This window comes from Pezoporus flaviventris, unplaced genomic scaffold (genome assembly GCF_033815535.1).
Source record: "Pezoporus flaviventris isolate CSIRO_AGI_PZ_B2104156 unplaced genomic scaffold, CSIRO_AGI_Pfla_v1 ptg000031l, whole genome shotgun sequence".
NCBI classification, from domain to species: domain Eukaryota; kingdom Metazoa; phylum Chordata; class Aves; order Psittaciformes; family Psittacidae; genus Pezoporus; species Pezoporus flaviventris.
The window spans coordinates 62,094,141-62,112,057 of record NW_026892579.1 but is presented as its reverse complement, the minus strand read 5'-3'; the positions used below and the strand labels follow the sequence as shown (position 1 = coordinate 62,112,057).

The 17,917-nt window shown below is 47.5% G+C and overlaps 1 protein-coding gene across 1 annotated transcript; it reads right to left on the bottom strand.

Moving 5' to 3' along the window:
• Nucleotides 1-14,866: 14,866 nt before the first annotated feature.
• LOC133273399 (zinc finger protein ZIC 5-like) lies at nt 14,867-16,175 on the bottom strand. The gene is made up of 2 exons (XM_061461794.1): nt 15,458-16,175; nt 14,867-15,187 (listed from the first exon to the last, which is right to left on the bottom strand). The coding sequence occupies exons 1-2, from the start codon at nt 16,007-16,009 to the stop codon at nt 14,867-14,869; spliced, it is 873 nt and encodes a 290-aa protein (XP_061317778.1). The 5' UTR covers nt 16,010-16,175.
• Nucleotides 16,176-17,917: the final 1,742 nt, after the last annotated feature.

Here is a 17,917-nt window from a genome sequence, read left to right as displayed (position 1 = left end):
ATAGAACTCCCCACAGGTGAAAGAAATCCATTAATGCCCGTGATCTGGGGCTTTATTGCTGATTTGTGCAAATGGCAATAGATCTTTGGATTGTATAGCATGTAGGAAGAAGGAAAAGCAAATACAAACTCTCCAGCCCACATTCTGGAATAGGCTGGGCCAGCCTTAATACTTCTGAATTATTAAACCTTCTGTTCTAAACCCTCATATTCCCTATACTCTTTTTATTCCTTCCAGAAACCTTCATCAGGCTTTTAGAGTTCCTTTTCTGGTGCAAACAATGAAAGTAACTCTGAAAGTGAAGTATGTATATAGCCATATAAAAGCCCAAATGTACATGTACTCCTGGAGGCAAGAGAACTAACTCACATCACAGCTGAGACTGAGATTCATCCCCTCTTGCTGTTGTGGCACTTCATAGCTATTAATACAGGAGCAATCATCTCCTCATTCACCAAAACCCTTAAATTCATCCTACTGTCCCATCATGGTGAATTCAAGACGCCTTAATGAAAGGGGGGCTGAGTGGAAAAAGTCAGGCCTAAGCAAAGCATCTCTTTTGTCCAGAAGCAAAAGAGCAATGCTGGTATCTAATTTTGGACCCCTGGGAAATGCCTTGATACTGAAGTGGTCAGCACCACGTAAAAGCTTAGCGAGAGGCTGGCATTCTCCACTGCCAGCAGTCGTTCAGTCTTGTGTGGGCACCCCTCAAAACCCCTAAGTAGAAGCTATGGTTCCAGTCCTTTCAGCATTTTTAGGGCTTTGTAGGTAAATGTGATCCAGCAGCAGCAAAAGGCAGTTCTGGTTTTAATAAAGATTAAAAAATATTTTTGAATGACCCTCCTTGTTCCTTACTATTATACGGTATTAAAATATAAGAGCACAGCCAAGGAGAATAGAAAACAAAGAGAAAAGCCTTTAAAAAAAATTCCACAATTTTATATCCTTTCCCTACTAACCCACCACAGAATTCAAGGGTGGGGGATTCGAGGGCTGAAAGAATCTTCATATGGTGCCAAAAATTCCCCACAGATCTCTCTGGTCCCTCAGCATTTGGCTATTTAAAGCAAACACATTGTGTTTTAAATGCTAGTTTAGATCCATTTTCCATATGAGGAGGTGGGATGCAATTAATTAGCTGTTCTTTTGATTCTTAAGTATCAGATGTACATTTCAGAAGGGCATGGACTTTTCACAGAGACTAGGAAAAGGAAATAAAATACAAGCTGCACCACTTAAGTCTTCTGGGTATAGATCAGCAGAGGATTATCATGTGTATTTTATTGCTACCAATGGTGATCGAGTCACATGAGTGTTAATACAAACCTAGGAGAAAAAAATCTGGATGAAATCACAGTAACAGAGTTTCAAGTGTTTATTTTAGTCATAATTGCACTGTTTTTACATAATGCCTTTGATCTGTAGGTTGAAAAGAGGCAAAGCCAGTAGTCCACAGTAGAAATAACCAAAGATAAACTTCTCTGTAGAGTTTAAGAAAATCCAGTCCATAGTCAGCGATACACACATGGACATGTACAGTGGGGAGGTGGAACCCAGACCCCAGCGTGCCAAAAAATACAACTCATTGCCATTTCAGCTAATGAAGTCCCTTTTCTGGGTTTCATTGGGTCTCCGTTTGCTTTAACCTTTATGTGGATCATCTACTAGAGGAAATCCAGTGTAACAAAGCAGTCATGTAAAATGAGGGGAGAAACCTTTACACCTCCCATCCAGGACTGCAAAAATAGATAATAAAGCTCCCAGACTGGAAGGGCCAGCTAAGTTCTCCAGGTCTTTCATCAGCACAGAAGTCCAGTTGTCCTTGTTCCATGGCCCTGTTGGCCATGGATGGTCCTGCAGACCCTTCAGAGGGTCCCCTCCAGGCTGAGAGCCAAATTTACCATCGCAACAGCAATTTGGTGCCTATGTCAATGTAACAAAATGACCAAAATGCTTCTGTCTCCCAGAAGCAGCAAAGTCCTGCCCGTCTGCTGTCCTACCAGGGTTGAATCTGCTCATCAACCTGCACACACAGGGAGCTGCAGCACCAAAGAGAGTGGCCTCTGCCCTCTTGGATCGGGGAATGATCCAGAATAAACAAACCTCATAGCCTCGTTTATCTCTTTTATTTTCTTTTCCCCCCTTTTTACCCCTAAAGCTAAGGAGCATCTCCTAACTAAAATGCTTGCAGACTGAGGACATGATACTGTTTAATTGCGCAAGCCCTTTATCATCTTTATCTCTAGCCAGAGAAGAGAGCAGGTTTGCAGAGTAACTATAAGAGGAACTTACTGCCTTTTTGTAAGATCTGCTGATGTAGTTGGGAAAACAGACTAGGTTTCTGTTGCACAAGTCCTTTCTCAGGTCCCTCTTCTACCAAAAGGCCAAACATGTTTAGTGCATCCTGTGGGTCCCTTGCTTTATATTTGGTGACAATGTATGAGCATTATTACGTCTGCTCTTTACTTTATTCCTTCTGTAGTTATCCTAAACGATTCCTCAAGGGTATCATGCAGGTTCAGTCTCCCAGAGCCCTTTCTAAACAAGCAGAGGAAAAGGCATGTTCCTTCATGGGGCATTTCAGTGTCAGAGCCTACCACAGCTACACCAAAATGCTCTTGTGAATAATCCCCTCCCTCACTCAGGTCCAGGGGGGATTCAGGGATGCTATAGGCTAACAGAGGTCCTTTTGAATCCTCCCATCGCTCTACCGTCCCGTGCACTGTTGGTATATAAATGCACATTATTGTGAAAGTGAATCCCACTTTAACACCAAATGTTTCAAAAACAAAGCTATAAAATCCTTAACAACTCAGTTATTAACTTTAAATGAATTGTTTAGGTTGTTTCCTTCCACACACCCCACCCCCGTTAACTTATTCTTGAGGGGAATGTATTTCTGGAGCCATGTGCTTCTCACATGGTTGAGGCTAAAAATAGCTTTAGAAACTCATTCCAGCTAAAACTTAATTTAAAATCCAATTTGCCAGCCTAACACAGACTGTAACCAGTCTCTTTGCCTGGTTTCTGTATTTGTAATGATAGCCTTGACCAGTCTTTTGAGTGCTTATTATTCCTGGATTTCCTATACCTCTATTTAATAATATATATATATATATATATATATATATATATTTTCACACACACATTCCTGAGCCTAAGGAAACCTCCAAGTTACACACAAAATTCATTTTCTCTGTATGGCCTGGACTTCCACTTGCGCAACAGGCAAACTTGCATTCTCTTATAAATGCACATCTACACTGTGGAGACAGGCAGAATCAGCCCTGGTTTCTTGTCTGGTTGAGTGGTTGGGGTTTTTGAGAGAGGCTTATCAGGTAAATTTGCAAGTATATTGTCCAAGTACTGAACTATTTTTCTCAGGTTCTTTTTGTCAATGATGGGCAAATCAGATGCTTCAAAATGTCTGAACCGCCACGGGTCAAATCCTTCTTCCATTTAACTCGGTATGAGTTTTGTCACTCATTTTAAAGCCAAGACTGTAGCCCATAATAGACCGTTATGCAATCACTGGATGAAAGGGATGTTTTCTCCTTGCCCTAGATAATTAAGTTCAATGGAGAACCTTTCTATTCCCATCACTAGCTGGTGTCTTTAATTGGTCTTGAGATGACTGTGTCCTGAGCTCCAAGGGTTGAAATCCTTTGGAAAGGAGATTTTCAGCTTGTAGCTTATGAACCTGTAGAGCAGCAATAAGCAGCTAAGGAAAGCATTGTCAGTAGGCTCAGGAACTGCATATGGATCCATACATCTGCTGAAAAAAATGCAGCAGTCCACATTAAGGACTATGGAAAACCACTGATTTTGCTAATGTTACGCTACCTGTGGAGGAGATTTTGGTCTCCTAGAAATGCTTAGATTTGTGGAAAAATTCTTGATTCTTCTGGTTTCACTGCTTTTCTCTCTGAATCCCGCTATGCATTTCTACAGTGCTAGGCATTATTTAGTTATCCTTTTTTGCTTTCAGATGTGATAACATTTAATGATGCTGCATTCTCTCTGTCCAATATATGGAAGAGGTCATTTCCCTTTGCGTAAACCAGTCGCTATTTTGACTGGACATTTGCATGTCAATTGTATGCCTGCTCCCTTCCTTCATTTTGGTCCTTCTAGGTCCCCTCTCACGTGGAAAAGTTTCCTTGACCCTGGTTGTCGTGTGTAATTTTTCATCTATTGGTTTCTAATTTTGGCATAGAGTTATCACTTAAAACACAAATGGAAACAACAGCAAGAGTGTATCTTCAGCATTATTTTCTCCCCATCCTTCACTGCATATTCTTCTACGGACTTCTCCCCAGGCAATTGTTGATCACCCATACAGGTTAGTGGGGTTCCCTTAGCATCAAGCAATGCATGGGAGTACTTCTGCAACGTCATTTCTGCTACATTTGTCTACTTGGACTTTCTTCATTGTTGCACTGTCTATTCGGAATGGAGTTTCGTCCTATTTCTCTTCAGCTTTATTTAGCTTCATCAGTTTTGTGTTATCTGCCAAATTTAGCACATCACTTCCCAGTTTTATCTACACATACACATCTATATTTGTGTAGAAAATATACGTGTGTGTGTGTTATTCTACTCTTTATTTTTACTGTTTAAATAATTTCCAGACAATGGTAGAATTTTGCCTTTTCAACCATGATCCTTCAGTTCATTTAATAATCTCTGGAAAGTCTTTCTACAAGGCCAACTAAGCCTCCTCTGTGATTCTGCTGAAAGAGTCAAATAATGCCAGTGGGCTGGAAAGGTATCATATCTCTTTCCATGTTATGCTTGCAAGTCCTCTATTTCTTTAATGATCATATCAACTATTTTACTTGGTACTGATCTCTACAATAAGTAAGTGCCATTACAGATATAAGCTGCGCACTACATGAACCAGAACTGTTTGTAGTCTAACTGCTTCCAAGAAGGTTGCCATCTGTTTTCTAGAGTCAGAATTAAGGCTGCCATATTTAACTCATTTGAAAAGATATTGCAGCTTTGATGATCACAAGAAGGAGACAGAAGAGAGCAACTTAAACGTTTACACGTTCATTTTCCCCCAAGATGCCAAAAGCTGTCTGCTTTAACTTGGTTTATCAGGCAGTTGTATAACATAGGTCAGTTTGGGATTCCTGGGGCAGGGTTCAGGCTCAGCACCCTTAACCATTGCTAACATTTTTGTCACCAAATGTACCAACAATCAGCAGCTTTTAGTTTCACGGGCATCCAATTGATCTCTTCAGATCTACTATCTCAAAATGTATTATTAGCCAGGAATGACCATGTCTTCCAGTACTTTTATGCAGAGATCTTCTATTTCAGTTAGGGGGTATGATTTTTTTGTTTTAATTAAAACTGATAAATTAGTAAAACCCCTAATGAAGGTGAGGTTACCAGCAAAAGGTGTTCTATACTTGTATAGATTAATCCAGCAGATTGAAACACACTTTATGTTTGCATCGTCTCTACTTGCAGAGAGGGGGGCAGTTGCACCACAGTATTTATCAGTTTCAACCTAGGAGTTAAACTGATACAAAGCTCCTGTGTCCTTTAAGGAACCATACAGAGTTAAAAGGACAGAAATCAGATTTAAAGCATTCCAGTAAAGGCATGCTAAAAAGTAAGCATTTAACACAAAATTATTTGTTAATGGCATTCTAACATTGTTGGAGGGGGCCCGGTACTCACTACAAAAGGCAGGAAATTCAGAGTTAGCCCTGCCCTGTGCACCATCACTTTCTTTGCATGGGTGGGTTGGAACCGGTGCTCTTACACACAATATATTGCACTCTGGGTTGCTCATAGTTTGTCTACATGGTCCAGTTTCTCATCTGATGGTAGTGGCCTCCAGACTGTGGGTACTCTGCAGCACCAAATACCACTGGGAGCAAGACTCCCAAATGCAGCTGTTAAGCCTATTTGAGGCAGGCTCACCCGTACTGCTGGCTGCAAGTACTTGGTTAAGGAGCTGGGAGTTAAAATCTGCAGCTACTGAGGCTGCTCTTCTGCTTTGGAGCCTCTTTGACTTCATTATTTCCTCTATATATGTCAGCATTAGAAAAACAAGCTTGAAAAACATCCCACTAATTTAATACACTCAAGCTTGAAGCTTGAAGACTTTAAGAAGAAAAGAAGTGATTCTGAGATTAATCGTAAGAGCTGAACAGCAGATAACAGCCCAGGCTCTAACTACTCCAACCCCCCTTGTGATTAAATACACAAGCAAAAACTTATGTGTGCACCAAACTCAGCCCAGCTCCGGGGGATTAAAGGCAGGTATCCAAGGACAAAATCTGGCTTGCTGTTTGGCAGGGACAGGGATTTGGAAACCCCATCCACCACCACATCCATGAAAAGAAAAAAAAAAATCAAAGGCCAGCAAGCAGTAGACAAAGTTCTGTTCTCTTTGGAACAAAGAGCTGCCAAAATGCTCATGTCAGGCTTTTTCTCTTCTTCTTTTCCTTTGGGCAGGCAGGGCTGGGTTGCAGCCGAGCTGCTCACGGCCTCACCCAGGGAGCACAACTGCTGGGTCAAGACAGAGAGAGCAAAGACATGCACGTGTTCAGGTTTCCTTCAGGTGTATTGATGATTTGGAGCTTTTGCTTCACTACCTATCTCGTGTGTCCTTTAATGGAACTACTGGCAATGAGGGAGTGATTTTTATATCGTGTTTTTTCTCATTGGTTTGAATTTCTAAAAAGCATCATTTCAGCAATTTTTCCCTGTTCTCTCACACACACAGAGCAATTGATTTAGACAGGAAGAAATTGCTTTCGACAGGAAGAATTTCCTAAATTGAGTTAGACTTGAATCAAATAAATAAAAACCTGTTTTTAAAAGGCACGGTGGTGCTTTGCATTCTGATAAAAAAGAATTCTTCTATTCCCACTTGTTTCTCAGTGAACTTTCATCGGTCTGTTTAAAGTTCTGCAAGTGTGAATATTCATATTTCAAACATCTGGCTTGCAAATCGAGCATTTCAGAAGTACTATATCCTCACTTACTACAGAATTGTCAGTAAAGCTTCAGTAACAACCAACTCATTTCCTCACCAAGGGCCAGTTCTGCCTTACTCGCACAAATAGGCCTTCTTTTTTCTTCCATTGACTGCAATGGTAGCAGACTCCATCCTGAAATAGCGGCCCCCTGGTTTAATCCATGACAAGAGACAAACAAATAGACCCTTTGAAATGAGTTTCATCTTTTGTGTCCCATTTGTTGTCTGAAGCAAGTGTCAATCGGATCTTTTCCTGTCTGTCTGTGGTTGAAAAGCAACATGTAGGTAAACCCACTTGTAGCATTTTACAGACTAACTCCCCCAGGGATCTACTAAAAAGCTACTTGAGGTTAAGAAGTCAAAAAAGGGTTAATTTGCTCCCCCTCCCCCCCCCCCCTTCTCATCCTGTTTCAAGTTGTTTCTTGGTTTAAAACCTCTCTACCCTCTCCATATACAGTAAAAAGACACTTCATACACAAGGGGCTGATCCTGCCTGCACTGAGGTTCATTTATTTGTAAATCATTGGAAAGAATTTCTTTTTATAGCGGGCCCAGCCACAAATTCCCTATTTTCTTGAGCCAATAATCTTATCAACCACCTGCTTTGTGGATCTAGTGCCAGAAAGAGCCTCGGAGTTCTGAACCTTGTGAAGAGGTGACTCTGGAATGAAAACTGGCTGGCTGGAATGCCCTGCCATTGGATCAGACTGGTGGACTATCCAGAGAAAAAACTACCAGCAGCTCCAATAGCAACAATAAGGCACGTTTTAAGAGAATGTGTATAAGAAAATGCACTGGAAATGTATAAGCTGTTATGTGATATACTGCATAAAATGATCATTTATAGCCAGCACAATGAAAAGATGAAGTCTGAGCTCCATCAGATGGGGCTGTCTTGTTATTCAGTGGTGCTCACCCCTTTTTTGTGCCAGTCTTTCTAAAGCCTCCCATGAGGATTTGTGTACTCACTGCACAAGGATGTTAGCAATAAATAGAGGAGAAAAATCCTTGTTTCACAGGAAATAACTGTCTTGGACAGCAAGGTGGAGCTCCAGGTATTGCATTTTCCGTGCTGTTTTGTTTCATACTTGCTGCTGTCTTCAGGGTACTGGAGGGGTGAGAATCTCCTGCAGGCAGGTCAGCTGTCTTGAATAAACACGTACTTTGATCTGCAGTGATTTCCTCAGCTGTGTGCACCAAAGTGTTGCACATTCAAACTGTTTTCTCTCCCTTCCTCTCTCTTTCAAGCGCTGAGCACTGCTGTAAACCCACCATGGCCATGTAAAGAGGAGCCTCCAGCCAGCCCAGCCCTGCATCCCTGGCCAACCACAGTGCTTTGCCCAGAACCTCTGCCTCTGGCAGGACCAGGAGGGATGTTCATGATCTCCCAGAACCTGATGGGTGGCTGTGCTCTCTCCCTCCTCTTCACTGGCATGCACCAGGCAGCAGATCTGCTGCAGAGGCTTGTTAGCTGCCTTTCTGTAGCTTATCTCTGTGCTTTGACCATCTCATCCAGATCCACTGAGACTCACCATCCCACCATAGAGAGTAGGTGAAGCTGTTGCTATTCAAAGAGCACTTGGGACCACCAGCAATCTGCACATTTGTTTACCAGACAGTACACTGAAGTTCAGTAGCAGAGAACATTCTTCTTAGAAATAAATGCTTTAGATGAGAGGCCTCAGATTCTCTGTTTTCTTTCTCCATTGCTTTATCTTACATAGAATCATCCTCCTTTAAAAGCACATTTCAAATTATTCCTGTCCTCTACTAGCTAGGACATCCCCCAGTGAGCCAATCACTATTTGGTGTTACGGTTACCATTGTAGTATCAAAAACACAGGCACCACTATGTTGAAAGGTGCACTAAGGGAGGACATTGAATCCAGCCTGCACTTCAACACTGGTGGAAGGAGCATCTAATACAACTGCCCATCCTTAGTCTGACAGAAATCAATTTGAGACCCCAGCAACTTGATAAGAGAAGGGACACATGCCCTAGTTTAAAGGATTTCTTCACCTGCAGTAATACCTATGAGCCAACTCTGTTTCCCTACAGCATGCCAAATGGCTGTGTAACAAATCAGCCTTCACTGAGCACATTGTCACAATCCCTGCAGAAGAGAGATTTGTTTTCCATAAGAGCTTTTTTCTCCCTGCATCTCAGCAAACATTTATGCTTGAAAAGGTTGTTGCAGATCATTCGGACATCTCTGCACCTGTCATCAGGCTCCGATTTGGGGTACAAAGGGCCTCAGAGAAGAGGTGAATGGCAGGGAAGAAACCTGCCCTCATTCTCAGTGTTTCTGCCACCTTTGTTGAACAGTAATGACAGGACTGTGGCATTATTCCTCTTGCTATGGTACATGGTGTGGAGTATTTATCTGGAAACATTAGCTGCAGATTCTGTTATGGAAAAGAAGAGGATATTTATCACTAACATGATTTAGCTCCTAAAGCACTGGCTCCAAACTGAGCTGAGAAACCCCAGCGTAAATTCAACACACTTGTTGCAAGCAGTAGAATACGCAGGTTTCAAAACCAAGTGTTTCATTGATGTGGCATAATTTGGATTTGACAGAGCACTGCACAAAGATATTAGGGAATCCAGACCATCAGCTATCAAGTATAGGAACTGATTTAGTATGAACAATAAAATAAACCCCTTGAAGCCTCTACCCACGGGGCATAACAAGACTAGGGAGACCCTTACCTCTGCTAGTACAGCAACATGCCAGCAGGAGTGTGAGTGGCCTTGCACAGATTGTGCTCAAGCTGTACTAAATCACCTAAGTGAAGTCAGGGGACACTTAGCACCTGCTGCCATCAAGGAATGAGCTATGGTATCTTTACCTTTTCTGTGCGAATGAAAGCCTCCCTGCAATGGAGACAGCTCAAGTCTTCTTTGAGAAGGCAGTCAGCCCTTCATTTCACCCACCATCAAAGTGTTTGGTCTGCAATCCTCCTTCCCCTTCCCTGCTGCAGCACTGTCCTTCAGCTACTCAGCTGGCTTTCTGATTATGTTTTCGTTTTTAATTAAGTTCCTGACCTCCACAGGCACAAAGTAGTCTTGGGAAAAAGCCAGTTGCAAGCCAGCAATATGATGTTGTCCCTGGGGAAGTGAAGGGTTGGAAACCATAGGTGTGGGAGGTGTGAACTGCTCTGTTTATTACTTTATTTAACTATCAGAAAGGCCACTCATCTGCTGCTGAACATAGGGCAAGACTCAATAGAAGTGATCAGCCAAATCAAGCCTCAGCCACACAACCCCTTATGATGATTTACACCAAGCCGGGCCAGGACCACCTCCTCGCTCTGCTCTTAGTTCCCACCAGAAGTGTTTGTGTAAAGCTCCTTCTCTGCAGTACCCATTGCCATGCAGCCACAGACGGGTAGGTACACACGAGGCGAGCTGCCACATTATTCATTATTATATGTACTAATTCAAATTTAATGACAAATTTGGCTGAGCCAATTTAATGGATGAGCCAATTTAATGGTTCACTGCTTCCAAAACAAGGGGCTGCCTCCCTGCTCCTGGCCAGTGAGCCAGCTCTGCCACATGGCTGGCTCCACTGCCAGCAAAAACAACAGGAAAGCATTCACCTGAGCTGATGTGCTGCGATTTGCTGAACCAAGATAACTCAATCAGTCTTCTGAGCCTTTACTCCATTTCATACATCATAGAATCACAGAATGGTTTTGGGTTGGAAAGGACCTTAAGGTCCAACCCTCTTGGTTGGAACCAGCAATTCGTAGCACTCAGCTAAACCAACCTGCAGCGATACACAGCTGCGTTCAGAGGAAAGGGGGGTGCTGGTTTCACTCTGTTTCTCTGAAGAGGCAGAAAGGGCCCCACGGCAAGCTCTTAGGAGAGTCAGCAGAATTTAGGCTCTTTGGGCCCGCCTGAGAAACACTGCTTGGTGTGCTTATTCCCACAGTCCCGTACTGCCACATCTTGGCAAAAGCTTCAGTGCGGTTGCACATCATCAGTACAAAAATGTGCAGGATATTGAAAAGTGAAAATGTGGCAGAGTGTAAAATAAACAGGATTCGGTATTAGAAAACAAATAGCAGGCAGGAAACTGGGCTGTTTTCTCCATTTCCATATCCCATCGTTCAGACTGCACGTTACACGTTTCCGCTTCTGCTGCGAGTTTTAATGAATTTCCAGACTGTCACACAAGGTGCTGCAGAGCTCAGAAATCCTGACCCAGCCGTTACACCAGGCTGGTGGTAAAACATGTAGGTGGGAAGGAAAGCACCGGACTAGGAGAAGCAGGGAAATAGAGAACTCTAAACTGATCAGTTCTTTTAAAAAGAGGGGGGTTACTATTCATGTTGTGATTTATTGAGATGAAGGACCCATAGATCACAGAAAGACTTAGCCTGCCTGCAGGAGAAGGTGATTCTTTTTTTCCTTTCTTTTTTTTTTTCAAGAGAAGACCCTTGTGTGTGCATTTGCAGCTTATAGCTAAGAGGTTGGAGCTAGAAGCTAATCAGCCATTCTGTCTCCTATCTGCTGATCTGCTGGTGTTGGGGGAAGGGGAATGTGGGCAAACAGGCATTAAATTCCACCGGCAGGCGACGGGAAGGTATTCCTTGATAAGCAGCATCCAAGATGATGAGCGGTAAAGCAAAGCCCCTGTGAGGAAGCAGGGGAAGAGGCAGAGAAAGCTTTAGCCATCTGTCTCAACCCAGCCTTGCTCAATGCTCGCCAGAGCAGAGGTCACCACCAACAATAATAACCCTCAAGAAGCCAGATGTATGCTTTCCATTCACCAATAATCTACAAAGCGTCTTAGGGTGAAATCCTGGCTCCTCTGAAGTCAATGGGAGCTTTGCCAACGACTTCAGTGGAGCCAGGTTTTCATCCCAGATAATTTTAAAGCAACCCGCAGGCTTAAAGATAAAACAGCATCCTGGGAGTGGGCGCAGGCAGGAGTGAGCTGAGGAGGGCAGATGGGGCTCTACCAGCTACACTCCTCTGACAAGCTATCAGTCTTGTCAGAGACAATGCCTCCGCAGTCCTTCAGCAGTGTACCAGGACGGACAGTGCAGTGGACAAGCAGGTAAGCACCAATACCTTTCAACTGCTGGGCCAAATGGGGTCTAAGACCCAAGTGAGCTATGATGTTCTGACATAAACCCACCTTTATGTGCTCCCCACTTCTGAGATAAAGCATATAAAGTGACGTATGTTGTGATATATCATACAGCATTTTTTTCTCCTCCCTCCTTATCCAGCAGTTCTCACACTGGCCTTGAAGGGTGTCACTTGATGGCACTCATCCGAAAGGAGGGGGTTTTCACAGTTGACCAGGTACAATCAATGACTATTCATTTCAGTCACTAGGACCACCCAGCCTCTGCAAGTGCTGGGTTCAGTTAGGCAGTATTTTGTTTTCAGGACTCATAACACCAAGTGTAGGTGCCTGCACAGTGATATAGTGAGGCTGACCATATACAGTTCAGTAGACAGCACATGGGATGCTTAGGCACGATGGCCATGGCAGGAGACAGGCACACGACTTGCAGTGTCAGCGAGGACATTGCAAATTCAACCCCAGACACAGTTCCTTGGCCTTGAGCACTGAAGGGGCACGGTGGCCATGGACAGCTCTTGTGCATGTTTGCTACAGTCTGGTCTAAGGGAGACCAGGAGGCCCTTCATCTGACAGTGCTGTCACTGAAGCCAACAGATCCTTGAAACACCTCCCCAAGAGAGTCCTCACCACATGGTGGGGACAGCAGCAACCCCCTTTTGAAGCCATGCAGTGAGGAACATAGGATCTGTGGGGCTTCAGAGAGGCAGAACATCAGATGTTGAGATGTTGAGCTATAGCAGCTTACTGACTCCTGACAGCAGCCAAGCTACACTACCTGACCATGTTGTATCACAAACGCTGAGAAAGTGGGGGAATTTAACCCACTTCTGAAGAGCTTCAGCTCAATGTATTTCCTCTGGCACTGGTGAGGGGCTGGGAATTCACACATGCTGAGTCTGCCTTTATCAATGAAGGGAAGAGAAATAGGAGGTAAAAGCTGAGGTGTGAGCTGTGAAACTTCACAGGGAAGGAGCTATGAAAGGAGCTCACCTCCCTTACCACAGCACCACCATCAGACCCCCTTACTGATTTACCACATCCCTGGAGCAACATCCCCCTCAGCCTCCCCATGGATATTCTCCCCCAGGCAAACCCTCACTTCACTTTCTAGGGACTAGACAGCAGCTGCTAGAGCAAGCTTTCCCTCTGCTTTTAAGTCCATCTTCCCTACAGGTTGCACTTCAGTCATCTGGACTCATCGATGAAGTCATCTGATTTAACAGCGTTTGTGTGGATTCCAATTGGCATCTACAGCTCACAGTGTGCTCCCTGCTCCCCAGCTGCCTGCCCACAGCCACGCAGGCATCCCAGTACCCAAGTGCTGCTTCTATGCCAAAGTTTTCAAGTGGGAAGAGGCCTTGGTTTCTTGCTGCCACCCGCTCACTGCCAATAGTAGCACTGCTCCATCCCTCACTGTCTTTCCACGGCACTTTAATGCACAAAACTGAATGTCCCACGAGGAAACGCGCACCAGCACAGGCCCATCTCATCTGGATTAAAGATGTCTCTTGGTTCAGTCTCTTTCATAAGGCAAGGGAGAACTTACATTACCCAGAGCTCGGCGGCAGATCCATGTGTGTGTTTTTCACCAGGCTGTCACTCGGACTGTTTCACATTACGAGCCTTCAGCCTCGCTCTGGCTGCCGATTTGTGCTATTAAGCTCTGAAATACAGAACTCACGTGCCAAGTTTCCACTTTTCCTCAACAGCTGGGATCCACTGACAGCCACCAGCCTGGGTCAGACACTGGCAGACCCTGGGGGACAGCTCTCCTGCCTCTTCGCTGCCCATCCATCTCCCTCTTTAACCGCCCCACTCGGTCCCGCTGCCGCTGGGTGCAGAGCCCAGGCTGAGCAATGACAGCTGAAGCACATCAGTGTTTTTATCTTCTCAATATTTTGATTAGCCCAAGGAATGTTTGGGTTAAAAAAAAAAACCCACCACATTTTTTAAAGCCCACGTGACAGTCCCGCAGGTTGTGATGGCTTTATGTGATATCAAATAGCTCTGTGTGATTTGCTGCATAACCCAGAGCATCAGCGCGAGATCAGGTATTTATCAATGAGTTATAAATGGTTATAAACCTGGTGGAGGGGTTGTACCTCCGTGTAACGCACTCAGGGCAGCCCCTACCCTGCACAATCATCTGCGCCCATCGCTCCTACTGCAGTGCTTACACAATGTGTTTGTGGATGAAAACTCCTTAAATCCGAAGGGTTTGGGGTTATGGCTTTTGGTCACATCTTGAGCGATACTCCAGTGCAATTATTTTAACCATGCTCCTGCCTGATGGTTAATCACTTACAGTGGTTATCACTGGAAGGAAACCTGACTGGAAGGGTATGAGACATCATTCCGAGCCATTTGTGACCACAGCCTTCAGACACAATGAGACCTGCAAGAAACCTCCCGTGAGCTCCAATTCTGCTCACGTCCCAACTCTTCCAGCTTCCCAGGTCAGGCACACTGCAGGCAGAGGATCCCACGATGTGCCTTGGGACCTGCTGGCACCGCATGCTGGAAGCACATCTCACCTTTACATCACAGGAACCCTGCTGAGGACATTGGTCTTAGACTGAACATATTCTGGATAGGGAACACTTCTTTTTCACCAGTTGCTCACTCAGACATTTTGATGTCCCGGCTGTCACTGGCACTGAGCATGAGCATTCATATCCTCACTTTTACACATTACATTCCCAATTGTGGAAGAATAACAACTCCAAAACTCCCATTTTCTGTTAGGTGACTTTATTTATGTTTCAAGTTCATTTATTTGAGCTGTGTCCTTGTTACACTGAGATGCATCTTCAGTCACCGAAAAAAGGTTTGGCTCCATCAGACTGAATGCAAAGACACTGCAAGCGATAATCCAACCCTCATTTTCACATCTTTTCAAATTCACGTTCATTTTCAATTTGGGGGGCCTCCCACTCGAGGGAGGAAGGTTTTTTTCCACTGCACTTATGCAGTCAGCAACCAAGAGGAAGGGAAAACCCCAGCAGCCCAAGTCCTCCTGTGCCGGGAATGCACAGACCAGCCGGAGGGGACAGGACACTTCAGCAGAGCTCCGTCCCTGGGGAGCAGCGGTGGAAGGCACTGTGCAAGGTGCAGCGGTGCAGCGGGACGGGTGCGGGTGCCTTGGCAGCGTGCCCTGGCCGGCTGCACTGGGTAACCAGGGCTTGCGGAGGGGCAGGTCGGCACAAGGAGGAGGAGATCGGGGGGGGGGAGAAACTAGGCTGCAGTAGGAGCTGCAGAGAGGGAGAAGGGAAAGGGGGGCAGCGGGGAAGGGGGGAAGGACAGCAGGGGTGGGAGGCAGGGCAGTATAAAAGCATCCGACACGCACCTCTCCCGACATAAGTGCGAGAGGGCGAGAAAGTTGGGTCTGGAAGCAGCAGAAGCAGCAGGAGCCAGGAGGAGAGCCAGTCGCTTGCAAACACGCACGCACGGTGGCAGGAGAGAGCGCGGAGCTGCCCTTGCCAGCCCTAGGGCCACTGGAGGGAAGAGAGAGGAGAGATGGAGCCAGGTATCCAGCTCCCAGGGAGGGCAGGCAACTGAAGCTTTTCGCAGCCCCTCGCCCTCCGTCCTCACCCGTGTTCCACGGCCGAGCCGGGGGGTAGAGAGGAGGAGGAGAAGGAGGAGGAAGGGGAGCCGGGGGGAAGCAGCGCTCTGCCCCCCTGGAGCCGCAGCCGCCCCGTCGAGAGCTGGGAGCGGGCGGGGAGGTCGCGGCGCGGCCCCGCTCCCTCACACCCCGAACGCGAGGGGACGGGCCGGGGCCCGGCAGGGCGGCCAAGGCAGGACAGGGCAGGACGACGCCTCGACGGGCGCCCTGAGGGGGGTCCACGGGGCGGGCGAGGACACGGCAGAGGGGAGAAGCTGGTCCAGGGGCCACCCCCATCCCCTCGCGAGGAGGGAGGCGATAGCCCCAACCTCTCTCCTCCCCTCGGAGCGTCCCGGCTTCCCCGCCATGTGAGAGTCGTCCCCAGCTCCCCCCCCCCCTCCCCTCCGCCTCTCCCTCCCTCCTCCCTCTCACTCGCACACACGCTCCCGGCGGCTCCCCCCCGTCCTCACAGCGTCTCCCCGCCGGCAGCCGAGCCCCGCTGCTCTCCGCCGGCCCGCGGCTCCCCGAGGCTGCGGGGGCTCGGCCCGCTCCTTCCCTCCGACGGTGCCTCTGGGTTGCAGGGCTGCCCGCAGAGACGCCGCCGGCCCGCGGCCCCGTCGCGGCTACCTGCCGCCCCCCGCCGCAGCCGGGCAGCGCCGCGATATTCGTCGCCGCCGCCGCCGCCGCGGCGTCCCGCCCCGACGTGGCTCCGCCGTGGTGTGGCGGCCCCCGCTGCTGTTGCTGCTGCTGCCGCCGCTGCCCCGCGCCCGCCGCCCGCCCCGCCGACGCCGAGAGCGGCGCGGCCTCCGCCGCCCGTCCTGCGGCTGCCGGGGCCGGCGCTGGGGCTGCGGCTGGGGCTGGGGCCGGGGCCGCTCCGGCGACGGCGGCGGCCCCGGCGGCGGCGGCCGCCGCGGCTCCTCCTCCTCCTCCGCCTCCTCCACGGCCGCCGCCGCCGCGGGGCCCTAAAGCCGCCCGGCTCAAGAGGATGGTGCGGCTGGCGGCCGAGCTGCTGCTGCTGCTGGGGCTCCTCCTGCTCACCCTGCACATCACCGTGCTGCGCGGCGGCGGCGGCGGCGACCCCCACGGGCCCCCGGGCGCCGGCAACCACAGCCAGCGGCAGGTGAGTGCCGACAGCCGCGCCGCGCCCCCGGGGCGGGACGGGGCAGGACGGGGGTGATGGAGCCGGCACCTGCCAAGGCCTCCCCCGAGCCCCAGGCTCCCGCAGGCGCTGCCGCAGGTACAGACCCGTCCGAGGGCTTGCCTTGTGTGTCACCTCGGGGAGCCTTCATCCCCTCTTCCGAGGGACTGAGGTGGGAAAACGCCGCCTTGGAGGTGTGAGGGCTGGTGCGTGGCGAGCGGGTGGCAGTGCTCAATGGCCATGAACTGTAGGGTGATAGGTGCTTGTAGCCATGAATGACAGAGCTTGTGACCCAGCCAGTCTGATCCCATTGAATTACGTCCAGCAGAGGTAAAGGGATTTTTTGTTAGTTCCCTTCTATTTGCGGGTGGTTCTTTTTTATTCAGTGTCATATGTTGCCATTCATTTCAAATGTTTGGAGACAGTGTTAAAAGCTGCAGAGTCATCAAAATTCCCAGGCAAAGCTTGTGAATCTCTGGTCTGTTGCGTGGGCCCTGACCAACTTTTTTTCCCTGTATCCAATTTAAAGAAAAATTAACAGCCAAATCAGGCAAAGAACTGACAGAAAATGTAGAATAATTACCACCGTAAATCAATGTAAACCCCTTTATCATCTCAGACAGAACCGGAGTACCAGCAGAGCACATTTCTGTAGAGCATGAGGGAAAATGAGCAGAATGTGGGCTGAAATGATCACCTTGTTTGCATGGGACCTGCAGCTGGTGGTCCACAAAGTGAAACCACTGGCAACAGGATGGAACCCGGATCTGTGGGCTCAACATCCCAGTCAGTCACAGGCTGGGATTGGGTCCTCTGAACTCAGAAAACCTCCTGTTGAAGATGTCCATGCTCATTGCAGGGGGTTGTACTAGGTGACCTTTGAAAGTCCCTTCCAACCCAGACTGTTCCATGATTCTGTTAACTTGGTGGGAGTCCTGCTTGGAAGTGCTCCATCGTATGCTTTGGGTAAGGCCCCACGATGCTCTTTCTCCTTGCGTTGGAGTTTTATCATCGGTTTGACATTCCAGGATGGTTTTTTTAACATCTTCAAGATTTCTGGTAATAGT